Here is an 18,459-nt window from a genome sequence, read left to right on the forward strand (position 1 = left end):
ACAGATGCACACTGGGAGTGCTCAGTAAGCAGGCGTACACTGGGAGTACTCAGTAAGCAGGTGCACACTGGGAGTGCTCAGTAAGCAGGCGTACACTGGGAGTGCTCTGTAAGCAAATGTACACTGGGAGTGCTCAGTAAGCAGGTGTACACTGGGATACTCAGTAAGCAGGTGCACACTGGGAGTGCTCAGTAAGAAGGTGCACACTAGGAGTGCTCAGTAAGTAGGCGTATACTGGGAGTGGTCAGTAAACAGGCGTACACTGGGAGTGCTCAGTAAGCAGGCCTACACTGGGCGTGCTCAGTAAGCAGGCGTACACTGGGAGTGCTCAGTAAGCAGGTGCACACTGGGAGTGCTCAGTAAGCAAGCGTACACTGGGAGTGCTCAGTAAGCAGGTTTACACTGGGAGTGCTCAGTAAGCAGGTGCACACTGGGAGTGCTCAGTAAGCAAGCGTACACTGGGAGTGCACGGTAAACAAGCGTACACTGGGAGTGCTCACTAAGCAGGCGTACACTGGGAGTGCTCTGTAACCCTGTGCACACTGGGAGTGCTCAGTAAGTAGGCGTGCACTGGGAGTGCTCAGTAAGCAGGCGTACACTGGGAGTACTCAGTAAGCAGGCCTACACTGGGAGTCCTCAGTAAGCAGGCGCACACTGGGAGTGCTCAGTAAGCAGGTGTACACTGGGAGTACTCAGTAAGCAGGTGCACACTGGGAGTGCTCAGTAAGCAGGCCTACACTGGGAGTGCTCAATTAACAGGCGTACACTGGGAGTGCTCAGTAAGCAGGCGTACACTGGGAGTGCTCAGTAAGCAGGTGTACACAGGGAGTGCTTAGTAAGCAGGTGTACACTGGGAGTGCTCAGTAAGCAGGCATACACTGGGAGTGCTCAGTAAGCAGGCCTACACTGGGAGTGCTCAGTTAGGAGGCGTACACTGGGAGTGCTCAGTAAGCAGGCGTACACTGGGAGTGCTCAGTAAGCAGGTGTATACTGGGAGTACTCAGTAAGCAGGCGTACACTGGGAGTACTCAGTAAGCAGGCGTACACTGGGAGTACACAGTAAGCAGGCGCACGCTGGGAGTGCTCAGTAAGCAGGCGTACACTGGGAGTACTCAGTAAGCAGGTGCACACTGGGAGTGCTCAGCAAGCAGGTGCACACTGGGAGTGCTCAGCAAGCAGCTGCACACTGGGAGTGCTCAGTGAGCAGGTGTACACTGGGAGTACTCAGTAAGCAGGTGCACACTGGGAGTGCTCAGCAAACAGATGCACACTGGGAGTGCTCAGTAAGCAGGCGTACACTGGGAGTACTCAGTAAGCAGGCGCACACTGGGAGTGCTCAGTAAGCAGGCATACACTGGGATACTCAGTAAGCAGGTGTACACTGGGAGTCCTCATCAAGCAGGTGCACACTGGGAGTGCTCAGTAAGCAGATGCACACTGGGAGTGCTCAGTAAGCAGGCGTACACTGCGAGTGCTCAGCAAGCAGGTACACACTGGGAGTGCTCAGTAAGCAGGCGTACACTGGGAGTGCTCAGTAAGCAGGCGTACACTGGAAGTACTCAATAAGCAGATGCACACTGGGAGCGCTCATTAAGCAGGTGCACACTGGGAGTGCTCATTAAGCAGGTGCACACTGGGAGTGCTCAGTAAAAACGTGTTCACGGGGAGTGCTCTGTAAACAGGTGTACACTGGGAGTACTCAGTAAGCAGGTGCACACTGGGTGTGTTCAGTATACAGGTGTGCACTGGGAGTGCTCAGCAAGCAGATGCACACTGGGAGTGCTCAGTAAGCAGGCGTACACTGGGAGTGCTCAGTAAGCAGGCGTACACTGGGAGTGCTCAGTAAGCAAGTGTACACTGGGAGTGCTCAGTAAGCAGGTGTACACTGGGAGTGCTCAGTAAGCAGGCGTACACTGGGAGTGCTCAGTAAGCAGGTGCACACTGGGAGTACTCAGTAAGCAAGCGTACACTGGGAGTGCTCAGTAAGCAGGTTTACACTGGGAGTGCTCAGTAAGCAGGTGCACACTGGGAGTGCTCAGTAAGCAAGTGTACACTGGGAGTGCTCGGTAAGCAGGCGTACACTGGGAGTGCTCACTAAGCAGGCGTACACTGGGAGTGCTCTGTAATCCTGTGCACACTGGGAGTGCTCAGTAAGTAGGTATACACTGGCAGTGCTCAGTAAGCAGGCGTACACTGGGACTGCTCAGTAAGCAGGCCTACACTGGGAGTGCTCAGTAAGCAGGTGTACACTGGGAGTACTCAGTAAGCAGGTGTACACTGGGAGTGCTCAGTAAGCAGGCGTACACTGGGAGTACTCAGTAAGCAGGCGTACACTGGGAGTACTCAGTAAGCAGGCGCGCACTGGGAGTGCTCAGTAAGCAGGCGTACACTGGGAGTACTCAGTAAGCAGGTGCACACTGGGAGTACTCAGTAAGCAGGTGCACACTGGGATTGCTCAGTAAGCAGATCCACACTGGGAGTGCTCAGTAAGCAGGTGCACACTGGGAGTCCTCAGCAAGCAGATGCACACTGGGAGTGCTCAGTAAGCAGGCGTACATTAGGAGTGCTCAGTAAGCAGGTGTACACTGGGACTGCTCAGCAAACAGATGCACACTGGGAGTGCTCAGTAAGCAGGCGTACACTGGGAGTGCTCAGTAAGCAGGCGTACACTGGGAGTGCTCAGAAACCAGATGCACACTGGGAGTGCTCAGTAAGCAGGCCTACACTGGGAGTGCTCTGTAAGCAGGCGCACACTGGGAGTGCTCAGTAAGCAGGTGTACATAGGGAGTGCTCAGTAAGCAGGTGTACACTGGGAGTGCTCAGTAAGCAGGCATACACTGGGAGTGCTCAGTAAGCAGGCCTACACTGGGAGTGCTCAGTTAGGAGGCGTACACTGGGAGTGCTCAGTAAGCAGGTGTACACTGGGAGTGCTCAGTAAGCAGGCCTACACTGGGAGTACTCAGTAAGCAGGCGTACACTGGGAGTACTCAGTAAGCAGGCGCACGCTGGGAGTTCTCAGTAAGCAGGCGTACACTGGGAGTACTCAGTAAGCAGGTGCACACTGGGAGTGCTCAGCAAGCAGGTGCACACTGGGAGTGCCCATCAAGCAGATGCACACTGGGAGTGCTCAGTTAGCAGGCGGACACTGGGAGTGCTGAGTAAGCAGGTGTATACTGGGAGTGCTCAGCAAACAGATGCACACTGGGAGTGCTCAGTAGGCAGGCGTACACTGGGAGTACTCAGTAAGCAGGCGCACACTTGGAGTGCTCAGTAAGCAGGCATACACTGGGATACTCAGTAAGCAGGTGTACACTGGGAGTCCTCATCAAGCAGGTGCACACTGGGAGTGCTCAGTAAGCAGATGCAAACTGGGAGTGCTCAGTAAGCTGGTGTACACTGGGAGTGCTCAGCAAGCAGGTAGACTTGGAGTGCTCAGCAAGCAGGTACACACTGGGAGTGCTCAGTAAGCAGGCGTACACTGGGAGTGCTCAGTAAGCAGGCGTACACTGGAACTACTCAGTAAGCAGATGCACACTGGGAGCGCTCATTAAGCAGGTGTACACTGGGAGTGCTCATTAAGCAGGTGCACACTGGGAGTGCTCAGTAAACACGTGTTCACGGGGAGTGCTCTGTAAGCAGGTGTACACTTGGAGTACTCAGTAAGCAGGTGCACACTGGGAGTGTTCAGTAAACAGGTGTACACTGGGAGTGCTCAGCAAGCCGATGCACACTGGGAGTGCTCAGTAAGCAGGTGTACACTGGGAGTACTCAGTAAGCAGGTGCACACTGCGAGTGCTCAGTATGCAGGCGGACAGTGTGAGTGCTCAGTAAGCAGGTGTACACTGGGAGTGCTCAGCAAACAGATGCACACTGGGAGTGCTCAGTAAGCAGGCGTACACTGGGAGTACTCAGTAAGCAGCCGCACACTGGGAGTGCTCAGTAAGCAGGTGTACAGTGGGAGTGCTCAGCAAACAGATGCACACTGGGAGTGCTCAGTAAGCAGGCGTACACTGGGAGTACTCAGTAAGCAGCCGCACACTGGGAGTGCTCAGTTAGCAGGCGTTCACTGGGAGTGCTCAGCAAACAGATGCACACTGGGAGTGCTCAGTAAGCAGGTGCACACTGGGAGTGCTCAGCAAGCAGATGCACACTGGGAGTGCTCAGTAAGCAGGCGTACACTGGGAGTGCTCAGCAAGCAGGCGCACACTGGGAGTGCTCAGTAAGCAGGTGTACACTGGGAGTGCTCAGTAAGCAGGAGAACACTGGGAGTGCTCAGTAAGCAAGCGTACACTGGGAGTACTCAGTAAGCAGGTTTACACTGGGAGTGCTCAGTAAGCAGGTGCACACTGTGAGTGCTCAGTAAGCAAGCGTACACTGGGAGGGCTCAGTAAGCAGGTTTACACTGGGAGTGCTCAGTAAGCAGGTGCACACTGGGAGTGCTCTGTAAGCAAGTGTACACTGGGAGTGCTCGGTAAGCAGGCGTACACTGGGAGTGCTCACTAAGCAGGCGTACACTGGGAGTGCTCTGTAATCCTGTGCACACTGGGAGTGCTCAGTAAGTAGGCATACACTGGGAGTGCTCATTAAGCAGGCGTACACTGGGAGTGCTCGGTAAGCAGGCCTACACTGGGAGTGCTCAGTAAGCAGGTGTACACTGGGAGTACTCAGTAAGCAGGTGTACACTGGGAGTGCTCAGTAAGAAGGCGTACACTGGGAGTACTCAGTAAGCAGGCGTACACTGGGAGTACTCAGTAAGCAGGCGCACACTGGGAGTACTCAGTAAGCAGGTGCACACTGGGATTGCTCAGTAAGCAGTTCCACACTGGGAGTGCTCAGTAAGCAGGTGCACACTGGGAGTCCTCAGCAAGCAGATGCACACTGGGAGTGCTCAGTAAGCAGGCGTACATTAGGAGTGCTCAGTAAGCAGGCGTACACTGGGAGTGCTCAGCAAACAGATGCACACTGGGATTGCTCAGTAAGCAGGCGTACACTGGGAGTGCTCAGTAAGCAGGCGTACACTGGGAGTGCTCAGCAAGCAGATGCACACTGGTAGTGCTCATTAAGCAGGCGCACACTGGGAGTTCTCAGTAAGCAGGTGTACACAGGGAGTGCTCAGTAAGCAGGTGTACACTCGGAGTGCTCAGTAAGCAGGCATACACTGGGAGTTCTCAGTAAGCAGGCCTACACTGGGAGTGCTCAGTTAGGAGGCGTACACTGGGAGTGCTCAGTAAGCAGGCGTACACTGGGAGTACTCAGTAAGCAGGTGCACACTGGGAGTGCTCAGTAAGCAGGCGTACACTGGGAGTTCTCAGCAAGCAGATGCACACTGGGAGTGCTCAGTAAGCAGGCCTACACTGGGAGTGCTCAGTAAGCAGGCGCACACTGGGAGTTCTCAGTAAGCAGGTGTACACTGGGAGTGCTCTGTAAGCAGGCGCACACTGGGAGTACTCAGTAAGCAGGCGTACACTGGGAGTACTCAGTAAGCAGGCGCACGCTGGGAGTGCTCAGTAAGCAGGCGTACACTGGGAGTGCTCAGCAAGCAGGTGCACACTGGGAGTGCCCATCAAGCAGATGCACACTGGGAGTGCTCAGTTAGCAGGCGGACACTGGGAGTGCTGAGTAAGCAGGTGTACACTGGGAGTGCTCAGCAAACAGATGCACACTGGGAGTGCTCAGTAGGCAGGCGTACACTGGGAGTACTCAGTAAGCAGGCGCACACTGGGAGTGCTCAGTAAGCAGGCATACACTGGGATACTCAGTAAGCAGGTGTACACTGGGAGTCCTCATCAAGCAGGTGCACACTGGGAGTGCTCAGTAAGCAGAAGCACACTGGGAGTGCTCAGTAAGCAGGCGTACACTGGGAGTGCTTAGCAAGCAGGTACACACTGGGAGTGCTCAGCAAGCAGGTACACACTGGGAGTGCACAGTAAGCAGGCGTACACTGGGAGTGCTCAGCAAGCAGGTACACACTGGGAGTGCTCAGCAAGCAGGTACACACTGGGAGTGCACAATAAGCAGGCGTACACTGGGAGTGCTCAGTAAGCAGCTGCACACTTGGAGCGCTCATTAAGCAGGTGCACACTGGGAGTGCTCAGTAAGCAGGTGCACACTGTGAGTGCTCACTAAGCAGATGCACACTGGGAGTGCTCAGTAAGCAGGTGCACACTGGGAGTGATCAGTAAGCAGGTGCACACTGTGAGTGCTCAGTAAGCAGGTGCACACTGGGAGTACTCAGTAAGCAGGCGCTCACTGGGAGTGCTCTGTAAGCAGGGTCACACTGGGAGTGCTCAGTAAGCACGTGCATACTGGGATTGCTCAGTAAGCAGGCGTACACTGGGATTGCTCAGTAAGCAGGTGTACACTGGGAATGCTCTTTAGCAGGTGCACACTGGGAGTGCTCAGTTAGCAGGTGTACACTGGAGGTGCTCAGTAAGCAGGTGCACACTGGGAGTACTCAGTAAGTAGGCGTACACTGGGAGTGCTCAGTAAGCAGGCCTACACTGGGAGTGCTCAGTAAGCAGGCGTACACTGGGACTACTCAGTAAGCAGGCGTACACTGGGAGTGCTCCGTAAGCAGGTGCACACTGGGAGTGCTCAGTAAGCAGCTGCACAATGGGAGTGCTCAGTAAGCAAGTGTACGCTGGGAGTGCTCTGTAATCCGGTGCACACTGGGAGTGCTCAGTAAGTAGGCGTACGCTGGGAGTGCTCAGTAAGCAGGCGTACACTGGGAGTGCTCAGTAAGCAGGCCTACACTGGGAGTGCTCAGTAAGCAGGCGTACACTGGGAGTACTCAGTAAGCAGGTGTATACTGGGAGTGCTCAGTAAGAAGGTGTACACTGGGAGTACTCAGTGAGCAGGCCTACACTGGGTGTGCTCAGTAAGCAGGCGTACACTGGGAGTACTCAGTAAGCAGGTGTACACTGGGAGTGCTCAGTAAGCAGGTGTACACTGGGAGTGCTCAGTAAGCAGGTGCACACTGGGAGTGCTCAGTAAGCAAGCGTACACTGGGAGTGCTCAGTAAGCAGGTGCACACTGGGAGTGCTCAGTAAGCAAGTGTACACTGGGAGTGCTCGGCAAGCAGGCGTACACTGGGAGTGCTCACTAAGCAGGCGTACACTGGGAGTGCTCTGTAATCCTGTGCACACTGGGAGTGCTCAGTAAGTAGGCGTACACTGGGAGTGCTCAGTATGCAGGCCTACACTGGGAGTGCTCAGTAAGCAGGTGTACACTGGGAGTACTCAGTAAGCAGGTGTACACTGGGAGTGCTCAGTAAGCAGGCGTACACTGGGAGTACTCAGTAAGCAGGCGTACACTGGGAGTACTCAGTAAGCAGGCGCACACTGGGAGTACTCAGTAAGCAGGTGTACACTGGGAGTACTCAGTAAGCAGGTGCACACTGGGATTGCTAAGTAAGCAGATCCACGCTGGGAGTTCTCAGTAAGCAGGTGCACACTGGGAGTCCTCAGCAAGCAGATGCACACTGGGAGTGCTCAGTAAGCAGGCGTACATTAGGAGTGCTCAGTAAGCAGGTGTACACTGGGAGTGCTCAGCAAACAGATGCACACTGGGAGTGCTCAGTAAGCAGGCGTACACTAGGAGTGCTCAGTAAGCAGGCGTACACTGGGAGTGCTCAGCAAGCAGATGCACACTGGGAGTGCTCAGTAAGCAGGCCTACACTGGGAGTGCTCAGTAAGCAGGTGCACACTGGGAGTTCTCAATAAGCAGGTGTACACAGGGAGTGCTCAGTAAGCAGGTGTACACTGGGAGTGCTCAGTAAGCAGGCATACACTGGGAGTGCTCAGTAAGCAGGCCTACACTGGGAGTGCTCAGTTAGGAGGCGTACACTGGGAGTGCTCAGTAAGCAAGCATACACTGGGAGTGCTCAGTAAGCAGGTGTACACTGGGAGTGCTCAGTAAGCAGGCCTACACTGGGAGTACTCAGTAAGCAGGCGTACACTGGGAGTACTCAGTAAGCAGGCGCACGCTGCGAGTGCTCAGTAAGCAGGCGTACACTGGGAGTACTCAGTAAGCAGGTGCACACTGGGAGTGCTCAGCAAGCAGGTGCACACTGGGAGTGCCCATCAAGCAGATGCACACTGGGAGTGCTCAGTTAGCAGGCGGACACTGGGAGTGCTGAGTAAGCAGGTGTACACTGGGAGTGCTCAGCAAACAGATGCACACTGGGAGTGCTCAGTAGGCAGGCGTACACTGGGAGTACTCAGTAAGCAGGCGCACACTGGGAGTGCTCAGTAAGCAGGCATACACTGGGATACTCAGTAAGCAGGTGTACACTGGGAGTCCTCATCAAGCAGGTGCACACTGGGAGTGCTCAGTAAGCAGATGCACACTGGGAGTGCTCAGTAAGCAGGCGTACACTGGAAGTACTCAGTAAGCAGATGCACACTGGGAGTGCTCATTAAGCAGGTTCACACTGGGAGTGCTCAGTAAACACGTGTTCACGGAGAGTGCTCTGTAAACAGGTGTACACTGGGAGTACTCAGTAAGCAGGTGCACACTGGGAGTGTTCAGTAAACAGGTGTACACTGGGAGTGCTCAGCAAGCAGATGCACACTGGGAGTGCTCAGTAAGCAGGTGTACACTGGGAGTACTCAGTAAGCAGGTGCACACTGCGAGTGCTCAGTATGCAGGCGGACAGTGGGAGTGCTCAGTAAGCAGGTGTACACTGGGAGTGCTCAGCCAACAGATGCACACTGGGAGTGCTCAGTAAGCATCCGTACACTGGGAGTACTCAGTAAGCAGCCGCACACTGGGAGTGCTCAGTAAGCAGGCATACACTGGGAGTACTCAGTAAGCAGGTGCACACTGGGAGTGCTCAGCAAGCAGATGCACACTGGGAGTGCTCAGTAAGCAGGCGTACACTGGGAGTGCTCAGCAAGCAGGTACACACTGGGAGTGCTCAGCAAGCAGGTACACACTGGGAGTGCACAGTAAGCAGGCGTACACTGGGAGTGCTCAGCAAGCAGGTACACACTGGGAGTGCTCAGCAAGCAGGTACACACTGGGAGTGCACAGTAAGCAGGCGTACACTGGGAGTGCTCAGTAAGCAGGCGTACACTGGAAGTACTCACTAAGCAGCTGCACACTGGGAGCGCTCATTAAGCAGGTGCACACTGTGAGTGCTCAGTAAGCAGGTGCACACTGTGAGTGCTCACTAAGCAGATGCACACTGGGAGTACTCAGTAAGCAGGTGCACACTGGGAGTGCTCAGTAAGCAGGCGTACACTGGGAGTGCTCAGTAAGCAGGCGTACACTGGGAGTACTCAGTAAGCAGGTGCACACTGGGAGTGCTCAGTACGCAGGCGTACACTGAGAGTACTCAGTAAGCAGGTGCACGCTGGGAGTGCTCAGTAAGCAGGTGAACACTGGGAGTGCTCAGCAAACAGATGCACACTGGGAGTGCTCAGTAAGCAGGCGCACCCGGGGAGTGCTCAGTAAGCAGGCGTGCACTGGGAGTTCTCAGTAAGCAGGTGCACACTGGGAGTGCTCAGTACGCAGGCGTACACTGTGAGTACTCAGTAAGCAGGTGCACACTGGGAGTGCTCAGCAAACAGGTGCACACTGTGAGTGCTCAGCAATCAGATGCACACTGGGAGTGCTCAGTACGCCGGCGTACACTGGGAGTGCTCAGCAAGCAGGTACTCACTGGGTGTACTCAGTAAGCAGGTGCACACTGGGAGTGCTCAGCAAGCAGGTGCACACTGTGAGTGCTCAGCAAGCAGATCCACACTTGGAGTGCTCAGTAAGCAGGCGTACACTGGCAGTGCTCAGCAAACAGATGCACACTGGGAGTGCTCAGTAAGCAGGCGTACACTGGGAGTGCTCAGTAAGCAGGTGTACACTGGGAGTGCTCAGTAAGCAGGTGTACACTGGGAGTACTCAGTAAGCAGGTGTACCCTGGGAGTGCTCAGTAAGCAGGCGTACACTGGGAGTACTCAGTAAGCAGGCGTACACTGGGAGTGCTCAGTAAACACGTGTACACGGGGAGTGCTCTGTAAACAGGTGTATACTGGGAGTACTCAGTAAGCTGGTGCACACTGGGAGTGCTCAGTAAACAGTTGTACACAGGGAGTGCTCAGCAAGCAGGCATACACTGGGAGTGCTCAGTTAGCAGGCGTACACTGGGAGTGCTCAGTAAGCAGGCGTACACTGGGACTGCTCAGTAAGCAGGTGCACACTGGGAGTGCGCAGTAAACAGGTGTACACTGGGAGTGCTCAGTAAACAGGAGCATACTGACAGTGCTCAGTAAACAGGTGTACACTGGGAGTGCTCAGTAAGCAGCTGCACACTGGGAGTTCTCAGTAAGCAGTGCACACTGGGAGTACTCAGTAGTCAGGTACACACTGGGAGTGCTCAGTCAGCAGGCGTACACTGGGAGTGCTCAGTAAGCAGATGTACACTGGGAGTGCTCAGTAAGCAGGTGCACACTGGGAGTGCTCAGTAAGCAGGTGCACACTGGGAGTGCTCAGTTAGCAGGCGTACACTGGGAGTGCTCAGTAAGCAGGCGTACACTGGGAGTGCTCTGTAAGCAGGGGGACACTGGGAGTGCTCAGTAAGCAGGTGCACACTGGGAGTGCTCAGTAAGCAGGTGCACACTGGGAGTGCTCAGTAAGCAGGCGTACACTGGGAATGCTCTGTAAGCTGGTGCACACTGGGAGTCCTCAGTAAGCAGGTGTACACAGGGAGTGCTCTGTAAGCAGGTGTGCAGTGGGAGTGCTCAGTAAGCAGGCGTACACTGGGAGTGCTCAGTAAGCAGGCCTACACTGGGAGTGCTCAGTAAGCAGGCGTACACTGGGACTGCTCAGTAAGCAGGCGTACACTGGGAGTGCTCAGTAAGCAGGTGTACACTGGGAGTGCTCAGTTAGCAGGCGTACACTGGGAGTACTCAGTAAGCAGGCGTACACTGGGAGTACTCAGTAAGCAGGCGCACTCTGGGAGTGCTCAGTAAGCAGGCGTACACTGGGAGTACTCAGTAAGCAGGTGTACACTGGGAGTGCTCAGCAAGCAGGTGCACACTGGGAGTGCTCAGCAAGCAGATGCACACTGGGAGTGCTCAGTAAGCAGGTGCACACTGGGAGTACTCAGTAAGCAGGTGCACCCTGGGAGTGCTCAGCAAGCAGGTGCACACTGGGAGTGCCCAGCAAGCAGATGTACACTGGGAGTGCTCAGTAAGCAGGTGGACACTGAGAGTGCTGAGTAAGCAGGTGTACACTGGGAGTGCTCAGCAAACAGATGCACACTGGGAGTGCTCAGTAAGCAGGCGTACACTGGGAGTACTCAGTAAGAAGGCGCACACTGGGAGTGCTCAGTAAGCAGGCGTACACTGGGAGTGCTCAGTAAGCAAGTGTACACTGGGAGTGCTCAGTAAGCAGGTGTACACTGGGATACTCAGTAAGCAGGTGTACACTGGGAGTCCTCAGCAAGCAGGTGCACACTGGGAGTGCTCAGTAAGCAGGCGGACACTGGGAGTGCTGAGTAAGCAGGTGTACACTGGGAGTGCTCAGCCAACAGATGCACACTGGGAGTGCTTAGTAAGCAGGTGCAAACTGGGAGTGCTCACTAAGTAGGCGTATACTGGGAGTGGTCAGTAAGTAGGCGTACACGGAGTGCTCAGTAAGCAGGCGTACACTGGGAGTGCTCAGTAAGCACGCGTACACTGGGAATACTCAGTAAGCAGGCGTACACTGGGAGTGCTCAGTATGCAGGTGTACACTGGGAGTGCTCGGTATGCAGGTGTACACTGGGAGTGCTCAGTAAGCAGGTGCACCCTGGGAGTACTCAGTAAGCAGGTGTACACTGGGAGTGCTCAGTAAGCAGGTGCACACTGGGAGTGTTCAGTAAGCAGGTGCACACTGGGAGCTCAGCAAGCAGGTGCACACTGGGAGTGCTCAGTAAGCAGGTACACACTGGGAGTGCTCAGTAAGCAGGTGCACACTGGGAGTGCTCAGTAAGCAGGTGCACACTGGGAGTGCTCAGTAAGCAGGTGCACACTGGGAATGCTCAGTAAGCAGGTGTACACTGGAAATACTCAGTAAACAGGTGTACACTGGGAGTGCTCAGTAAGTTGGTGTACACTGGGTGTGCTCAGTAAGCAGGTGCACACTGTGAGTGCTCAGTTAGCAGGCGTACACTGGGAGTGCTCAGTAAGCCGGTGCACACTGGGAGTACTCAGTAAGCTGGTGCACACTCGGAGTACTCAGTAAGCTGGTGAACACTGGGACTGCTCTGTAAGCAGGTGTACCCAGGGGCAGGTCCAGTGTAATTCAATACAGATTTTAGTAAATCCATTTGCCACAGCAGGGTTCAGAAAATGAAACATGATCTGCTCACAATTGAAATGAACGAATAGAGCCAGAGGAAGAAGAATCTAAACAAATAAAGCGTAAATATGAAGACCATTTCAAATTACCAAAACTGCAGGCTAGTACATCAAAGAACCATTGCACAGAACAGTGAGGCCTGTTTTATTGTGCTTAGTAGCCAGTGTGGCACAGTACAGTCCAGGAAATCCCGGATCTATTTGGATCCAGGCTGGACCTGATAGTGTCCATCCAGCTCCTGGGCTGTTATCCTACATGTACTGATGATACTTTTAGTCACCATGTCCATGTGGAATTCATTACCACAGAAGGCTGTGGAGGCCAGGTCATTGAACGTATTTAAGACTGAGATAGATAGGTTCTTGATTGGTAAGGGGATCAAAGCTTACGGGGAGAAGGTGGGAGAATAGGGTTGAGAAACTTATCAGCAATGATTGAATGTTGGGTTAGACTCGATGGGCCGAATAGCCTAATTTCTGCTCCTATATTTTATGGTCTTATGCTCTATCGATGCTAACTGACGTCAGTCAGGTCTGCTGCACTCAGGGTCTACTGCACCCGGGTCTGCTGTATCCGAGTCTGGTGCATCCGGGTCTGCTGCACTCAGGGTCTGCTGCAGCCGGGTCTACTGTATCCGAGTCTGGTGCATCCGGGTCTGCAGCACCCGGATCTGCTGCACTCAGGGTCTACTGCACCCGGGTCTGCTGCATCCAGGTCTGCTGCACTCAGGGTCTGCTGCACTCAGAGTCTACTGCACCCGGGTCTGCTGTATCCAGGTCTGCTATATCCAAGTCTGCTGCATCCAGGTCTGCAGCACCCGGATCTGCTGCACTCAGGGTCTACTGCACCCGGGTCTGCTGCATCCAGGTCTGCTGCACTCAGGGTCTGCTACACCCGGGTCTGCTGCACCTGGGTCTGATGCATCCAGGTCTGCTGCACTCAGGGTCTGCTGCACCCGGGTCTGCTGCACCCGGGTCTGCTGCATCCAGGTCTGCTGCACTCAGGGTCTGCTGCACTCAGGGTCTGCTGCACTCAGGGTCTGCTGCACCCGGGTCTGCTGCATCCGGGTCTGCTGCACTTAGGGACTGCTGCACCCGTGTCTGCTGCACCCGGGTCTGCTGCATCCAGGTCTGCTGCTTCCAGGTCTGCTGCACTCAGGGTCTACTGCACCCGGGTCTGCTGCTTCCGGGTCTGCTGCACTCAGGGTCTGCTGCATCTGGGTCTGCTGCACCCGGGTCTGCTGCACTCAGGGTCTGCTGCATCCGGGTCTGCTGCATCCGGGTCTGCTGCACCCGGGTCTGCTGCACTCAGGGTCTACTGCACCCGGGTCTGCTGCACTCAGGGTCTGCTGCACTCAGGGTCGGCTGCATCCGGGTCTGCTGCACCCGGGTCTGCTGCACCCGGGTCTGCTGCACTCAGGGTCTGCTGCACTCAGGGTCTGCTGCACTCAGGGTCTACTGCAACCGGGTCTGCTGCACTCAGGGTCTGCTGCATCCAGGTCTGCTGCACTCAGGGACTGCTGCGTTCAGGGTCTGCTGCACTCGGGGTCTGCTGCACCCGGGTCTGCTGCACTCGGGGACTGCTGCATCCAGGTCTGCTGCACTCAGGGACTGCTGCATCCAGGTCTGCTGCACTCAGGGACTGCTGCATCCAGGTCTGCTGCACTCAGGGACTGCTGCATCCAGGTCTGCTGCACTCAGGGACTGCTGCATCCAGGTCTGCTGCACTCAGGGTCTGCTGCACCCGGGTCTGCTGCACTCAGGGTCTGCTGCACCCAGGTCTGCTGCATCCAGGTTTGCTGCACTCAGGGACTGCTGCACCCGGGTCTGCTGCATCCAGGTCTGCTGCACTCAGGGACTGCTGCACCCGGGTCTGCTGCACTCAGGGACTGCTGCATCCAGGTCTGCTGTACTCAGGGACTGCTGCACCCGGGACTGCTGCATTCAGGGTCTGCTGTATCTGAGTCTGCTGCATCCATGTCTGCTGCACTCAGGGTCTGCTGCACTCAGGGTCTGCTGCACCTGGGTCTGCTGCATCCAGGTCTGCTGCACTCAGGGTCTACTGCATCCGGGTCTGCTGCACTCAGGGTCTGCTGCACCCGGGTCTGCTGCACTCAGGGTCTGCTGCACTCAGGGTCTTCTGCACCCGGGTCTGCTGCATCCAGGTCTGCTGCACTCAGGGATTGCTGCATCCAGGTCTGCTGCACTCAGGGACTGCTGCATCCAGGTCTGCTGCACTCAGGGACTGCTGCATCCAGGTCTGCTGCACTCAGGGACTGCTGCATCCAGGTCTGCTGCACTCAGGGACTGCTGCATCCGGGTCTGCTGCACTCAGGGTCTGCTGCACCCGGGCCTGCTGCATCCTGGTCTGCTGCACATAGGGTCTGCTGCATCCGGGTCTGCTGCAGGCCGCAGAACAATAACTCGGGTGCCATACCTGGCCACTGAGCCTGTTTTCTAAGTTTGTGCTGTGGTCATGTTCTCCTTTCAATTGGTGTGGGGTTTCTTTAGCTCCTGGGCTGTTATCCTTCATGTACTGATGATACTTTCAGTCACCAACTCATTGCAGAGCCATGCTCCTTGTTTATTGTTGATGTGGTATGTAATGGAACTTGGGCGAGGCAGAATACAAGCTCAAACAATGACGTCAAGATTTTTTTTTCTCTCTACAGTTTTTCAAAGGTCATGCATAAAACAGTGAAAGAGCTGGCCCCAAAATGCGATGTGACGTTCCTGTTGTCAGAAGACGGTAGCGGAAAGGGAGCTGCCCTTATTACAGCAGTGGCATGTCGACTTCGTGAATCTGGACAGTAGGATCTCTCATGCGCAGCACCAACTCCTGGAACAGGGGTAGTATTGCATATTCCCTGCACTTTTCTTTTTAAAACAGCTATGTCTCCAAGGTCATAGTTGAGGTTTTCAGAGTGTGTCCTGCTGAGCACTATATAGATAAACATGCAAAAAAACTTCCGTATGAAATGCCAAAAAGAACTGCAGCAACACACACATTAATTAGAGGCTGCTGGATTTGCAAAAGTCCCAATTTCAAATTACTGTGCTCCGTATCAGCTCCAGTTTTGTGCTTACTGTCATCCAAATACACTAGCTTTTAAACTGTCTCTTCATTGATTTTCCTTAGGCTATTGAAGGTGATAAAACTGGAATCGAGCTCCACCTAGCCTGCTTTAGCTGTACAACCTTCTAAGTAACAAAGATATTCTGATTCACCTCTTTGTTATACAATTTTGTGATGTATTGTGTTGTGTCTTAAAAAGGTATATATATTTGGTAACTTAAAATTCCCCTGAGAAATGAAAGCAGTTGTTAAAATCTGAAATGCATCTTCAGGAAACATAGTTGAGCGTTGTGTTATATATTGCTATCACCTCTTGTAGACAAGTATGCTGAGATCTGTGTAAAATGCATGCTTTATTGACATAGCAGAACTTTTAATTTTATACACTCTTGTAGAGACGCACGTGTTTTAAAGTGACATTGTGAATACATTAAACTTGATCTAATGTGCTTTATGTAGAACATTGTGGCTTCTTTTGGGAGAACTTGATAGGGAACTTAACAAGACTAATTACAAAATACTGTGAGGGGGCTCACCAAAATTGGAGACAGAAGTAGCTGTTCGGGGCAGAGATGGCAATAAATCAGGGACTGGACATGTTGTAATGGAACTTCTGCAGCATAATAATGAAGCTCACAGATATGTAATAGGACTTCACACATCCTTGAAAATCTTATTTTATTCAAATCGTCTCTTTTGAATTTAACAAAGTGTTAATGAAGGAATGAAGAGAGCGTGGTGAAAATGATGTTAACATGTAAACCTGCTCTGCACATTGCTCTCCTGAATGCTCAGTGTTTAACTGAAGCAAGTGAGACCTCATTCACTCATACACTACACGATGGAGTTCCAGCAAACAGCAGTGCCGAAACAAGCCAAAATTTCCATGGAGCAACCAATCCTACTTGCTGACCATCGCCCAATACACTGCATAATAATGAAGCTCACAGATATGTAATAGGACTTCACACATCCTTGAAAATCTTATTTTATTCAAATCGTCTCTTCTGAATTTAACAAAGTGTTAATGAAGGAATGAAGAGAGTGTGGTGAAAATGATGTTAACATGTAAACCTGCTCTGCACAATAGTGGGAGATCACCTCTGATGGAGCTCTGTGCGAGGAATGCAATCACACATGTCATTTAATTCTCCTCAATGGAAATTTAATTATGATGGAAATATAATTGTCAGTTTGACTCTCTGGCCCCTGAGTCAGACAGCTATAAAATCAATCCCATGCTAACCCAGGCAGACACTTCAGTATAGTACTGGGGAATGGGATCTCAGCGAGGAGACAGAAAGATGGGGGTAGGGGAGAATAGGGAATGTGAACTTGAAGGGAGAGAAAGAAACAAGGAAATGGGGAATTTGCGGAGAGGGAGGGACTGGGGGAGAGAAGGTGACTGGGGTTCAGGGAGTGAAGGCGATATCAGGGATATCAGGGAAGAAGATGGAGTGCAGAGAATTGGGAATCCGGAAGAGCAGTGGAGAAGGGAAACAGTGACTTAATGGATACATGGGGATCAGGAAAGGAAGCTTGGGGGACATGGAGGCTTGGGATTGGGGAACCAGAAGTTGGGATTGTGGGTTCCCAGGAGAGAGAAAGAGAGGCTAGGGAATGGTGACTCGGGAGAGACTGGGGAACGGGGACTCGGGAGAGACTGGGGAATGGGGACTCGGGAGAGACTCGTGAATGGGGAGTCGGGAGAGACTTGGGAATGGAGACTGGGGAATGGGGACTCGGGAGAGACTGGGGAATGGGGACTCAGGAGAGACTCGGGAATGGGGAGTCAGGAGAGAGTCGGAAACGGAGACTTGGGAGAGACTGGGGAACGTGGACTTGGGAGAGACTGGGGAATGGGGACTCAGGAGAGACTGGGGAACAAGGACTGGGGAATGGGGACTCAGGAGAGACTGGGGAACAAGGACTGGGGAATGGGGACTCAGGAGAGACTGGGGAACGGGGACTTGGGAGAGACTGGGGAACGGGGACTCAGGAGAGACTGGGGAACAAGGACTGGGGAACGGGGACTCAGGAGAGACTGGGGAACAAGGACTGGGGAGAGACTGGGGAACAAGGACTGGGGAGAGACTGGGGAACGGGGACTCAGGAGAGACTGGGGAACGGGGACTGGGGAACGGGGACTCAGGAGAGACTGGGGAATGGGGACTCGGGAGAGACTGGGGAACGGGGACTTGGGAGAGACTGGGGAACGGGGACTCAGGAGAGACTGGGGAACGGGGACTCAGGAGAGACTGGGGAATGGGGACTCGGGAGAGACTGGGGAACGGGGACTTGGGAGAGACTGGGGAACGGGGACTCAGGAGAGACTGGGGAACAAGGACTGGGGAACGGGGACTCAGGAGAGACTGGGGAACAAGGACTGGGGAACGGGGACTCAGGAGAGACTGGGGAACAAGGACTGGGGAGAGACTGGGGAACAAGGACTGGGGAATGGGGACTCAGGAGAGACTGGGGAACGGGGACTTGGGAGAGACTGGGGAACAAGGACTGGGGAACGGGGACTCAGGAGAGACTGGGGAATGGGGACTCAGGAGAGACTGGGGAACAAGGAATGGGGAACGGGGACTCAGGAGAGACTGGGGAATGGGGACTCAGGAGAGACTGGGGAATGGGGACTCAGGAGAGACTGGGGAACGGGGACTCAGGAGAGACTGGGGAACAAGGAATGGGGAACGGGGACTCAGGAGAGACTGGGGAATGGGGACTCAGGAGAGACTGGAGAACGGGGACTCGGGAGAGACTGGGGAACGGGGACTCAGGAGAGACTGGGGAACGGGGACTCGGGAGAGACTGGGGAATGGGGACTCAGGAGAGACTGGAGAACGGGGACTCAGGAGAGACTGGGGAACGGGGACTCAGGAGAGACTGGGGAACAAGGAATGGGGAACGGGGACTCAGGAGAGACTGGGGAACGGGGACTCAGGAGAGACTGGGGAACGGGGACTCAGGAGAGACTGGGGAATGGGGACTCGGGAGAGACTGGGGAATGGGGACTCAGGAGAGACTGGGGAACAAGGA

The 18,459-nt window shown here is 54.2% G+C and overlaps 1 protein-coding gene across 1 annotated transcript in view; it reads left to right on the forward strand.

The window, feature by feature from the left end:
- hk1 (hexokinase 1) overlaps positions 1-15,863 on the forward strand; it is a 276,629-nt gene extending 260,766 nt beyond the window's left edge. Inside the window, exon 18 of the mRNA XM_041209696.1 lies at positions 15,011-15,863. Within this exon, the coding sequence (XP_041065630.1) occupies positions 15,011-15,152 (142 nt within the window). The 3' untranslated portion in view covers positions 15,153-15,863. The remainder of the gene's footprint in view (positions 1-15,010) is intronic.
- The last annotated feature ends 2,596 nt before the right edge of the window (positions 15,864-18,459 follow it).

Source organism: Carcharodon carcharias, chromosome 17 (genome assembly GCF_017639515.1).
Source record: "Carcharodon carcharias isolate sCarCar2 chromosome 17, sCarCar2.pri, whole genome shotgun sequence".
Classification (NCBI taxonomy): domain Eukaryota; kingdom Metazoa; phylum Chordata; class Chondrichthyes; order Lamniformes; family Lamnidae; genus Carcharodon; species Carcharodon carcharias.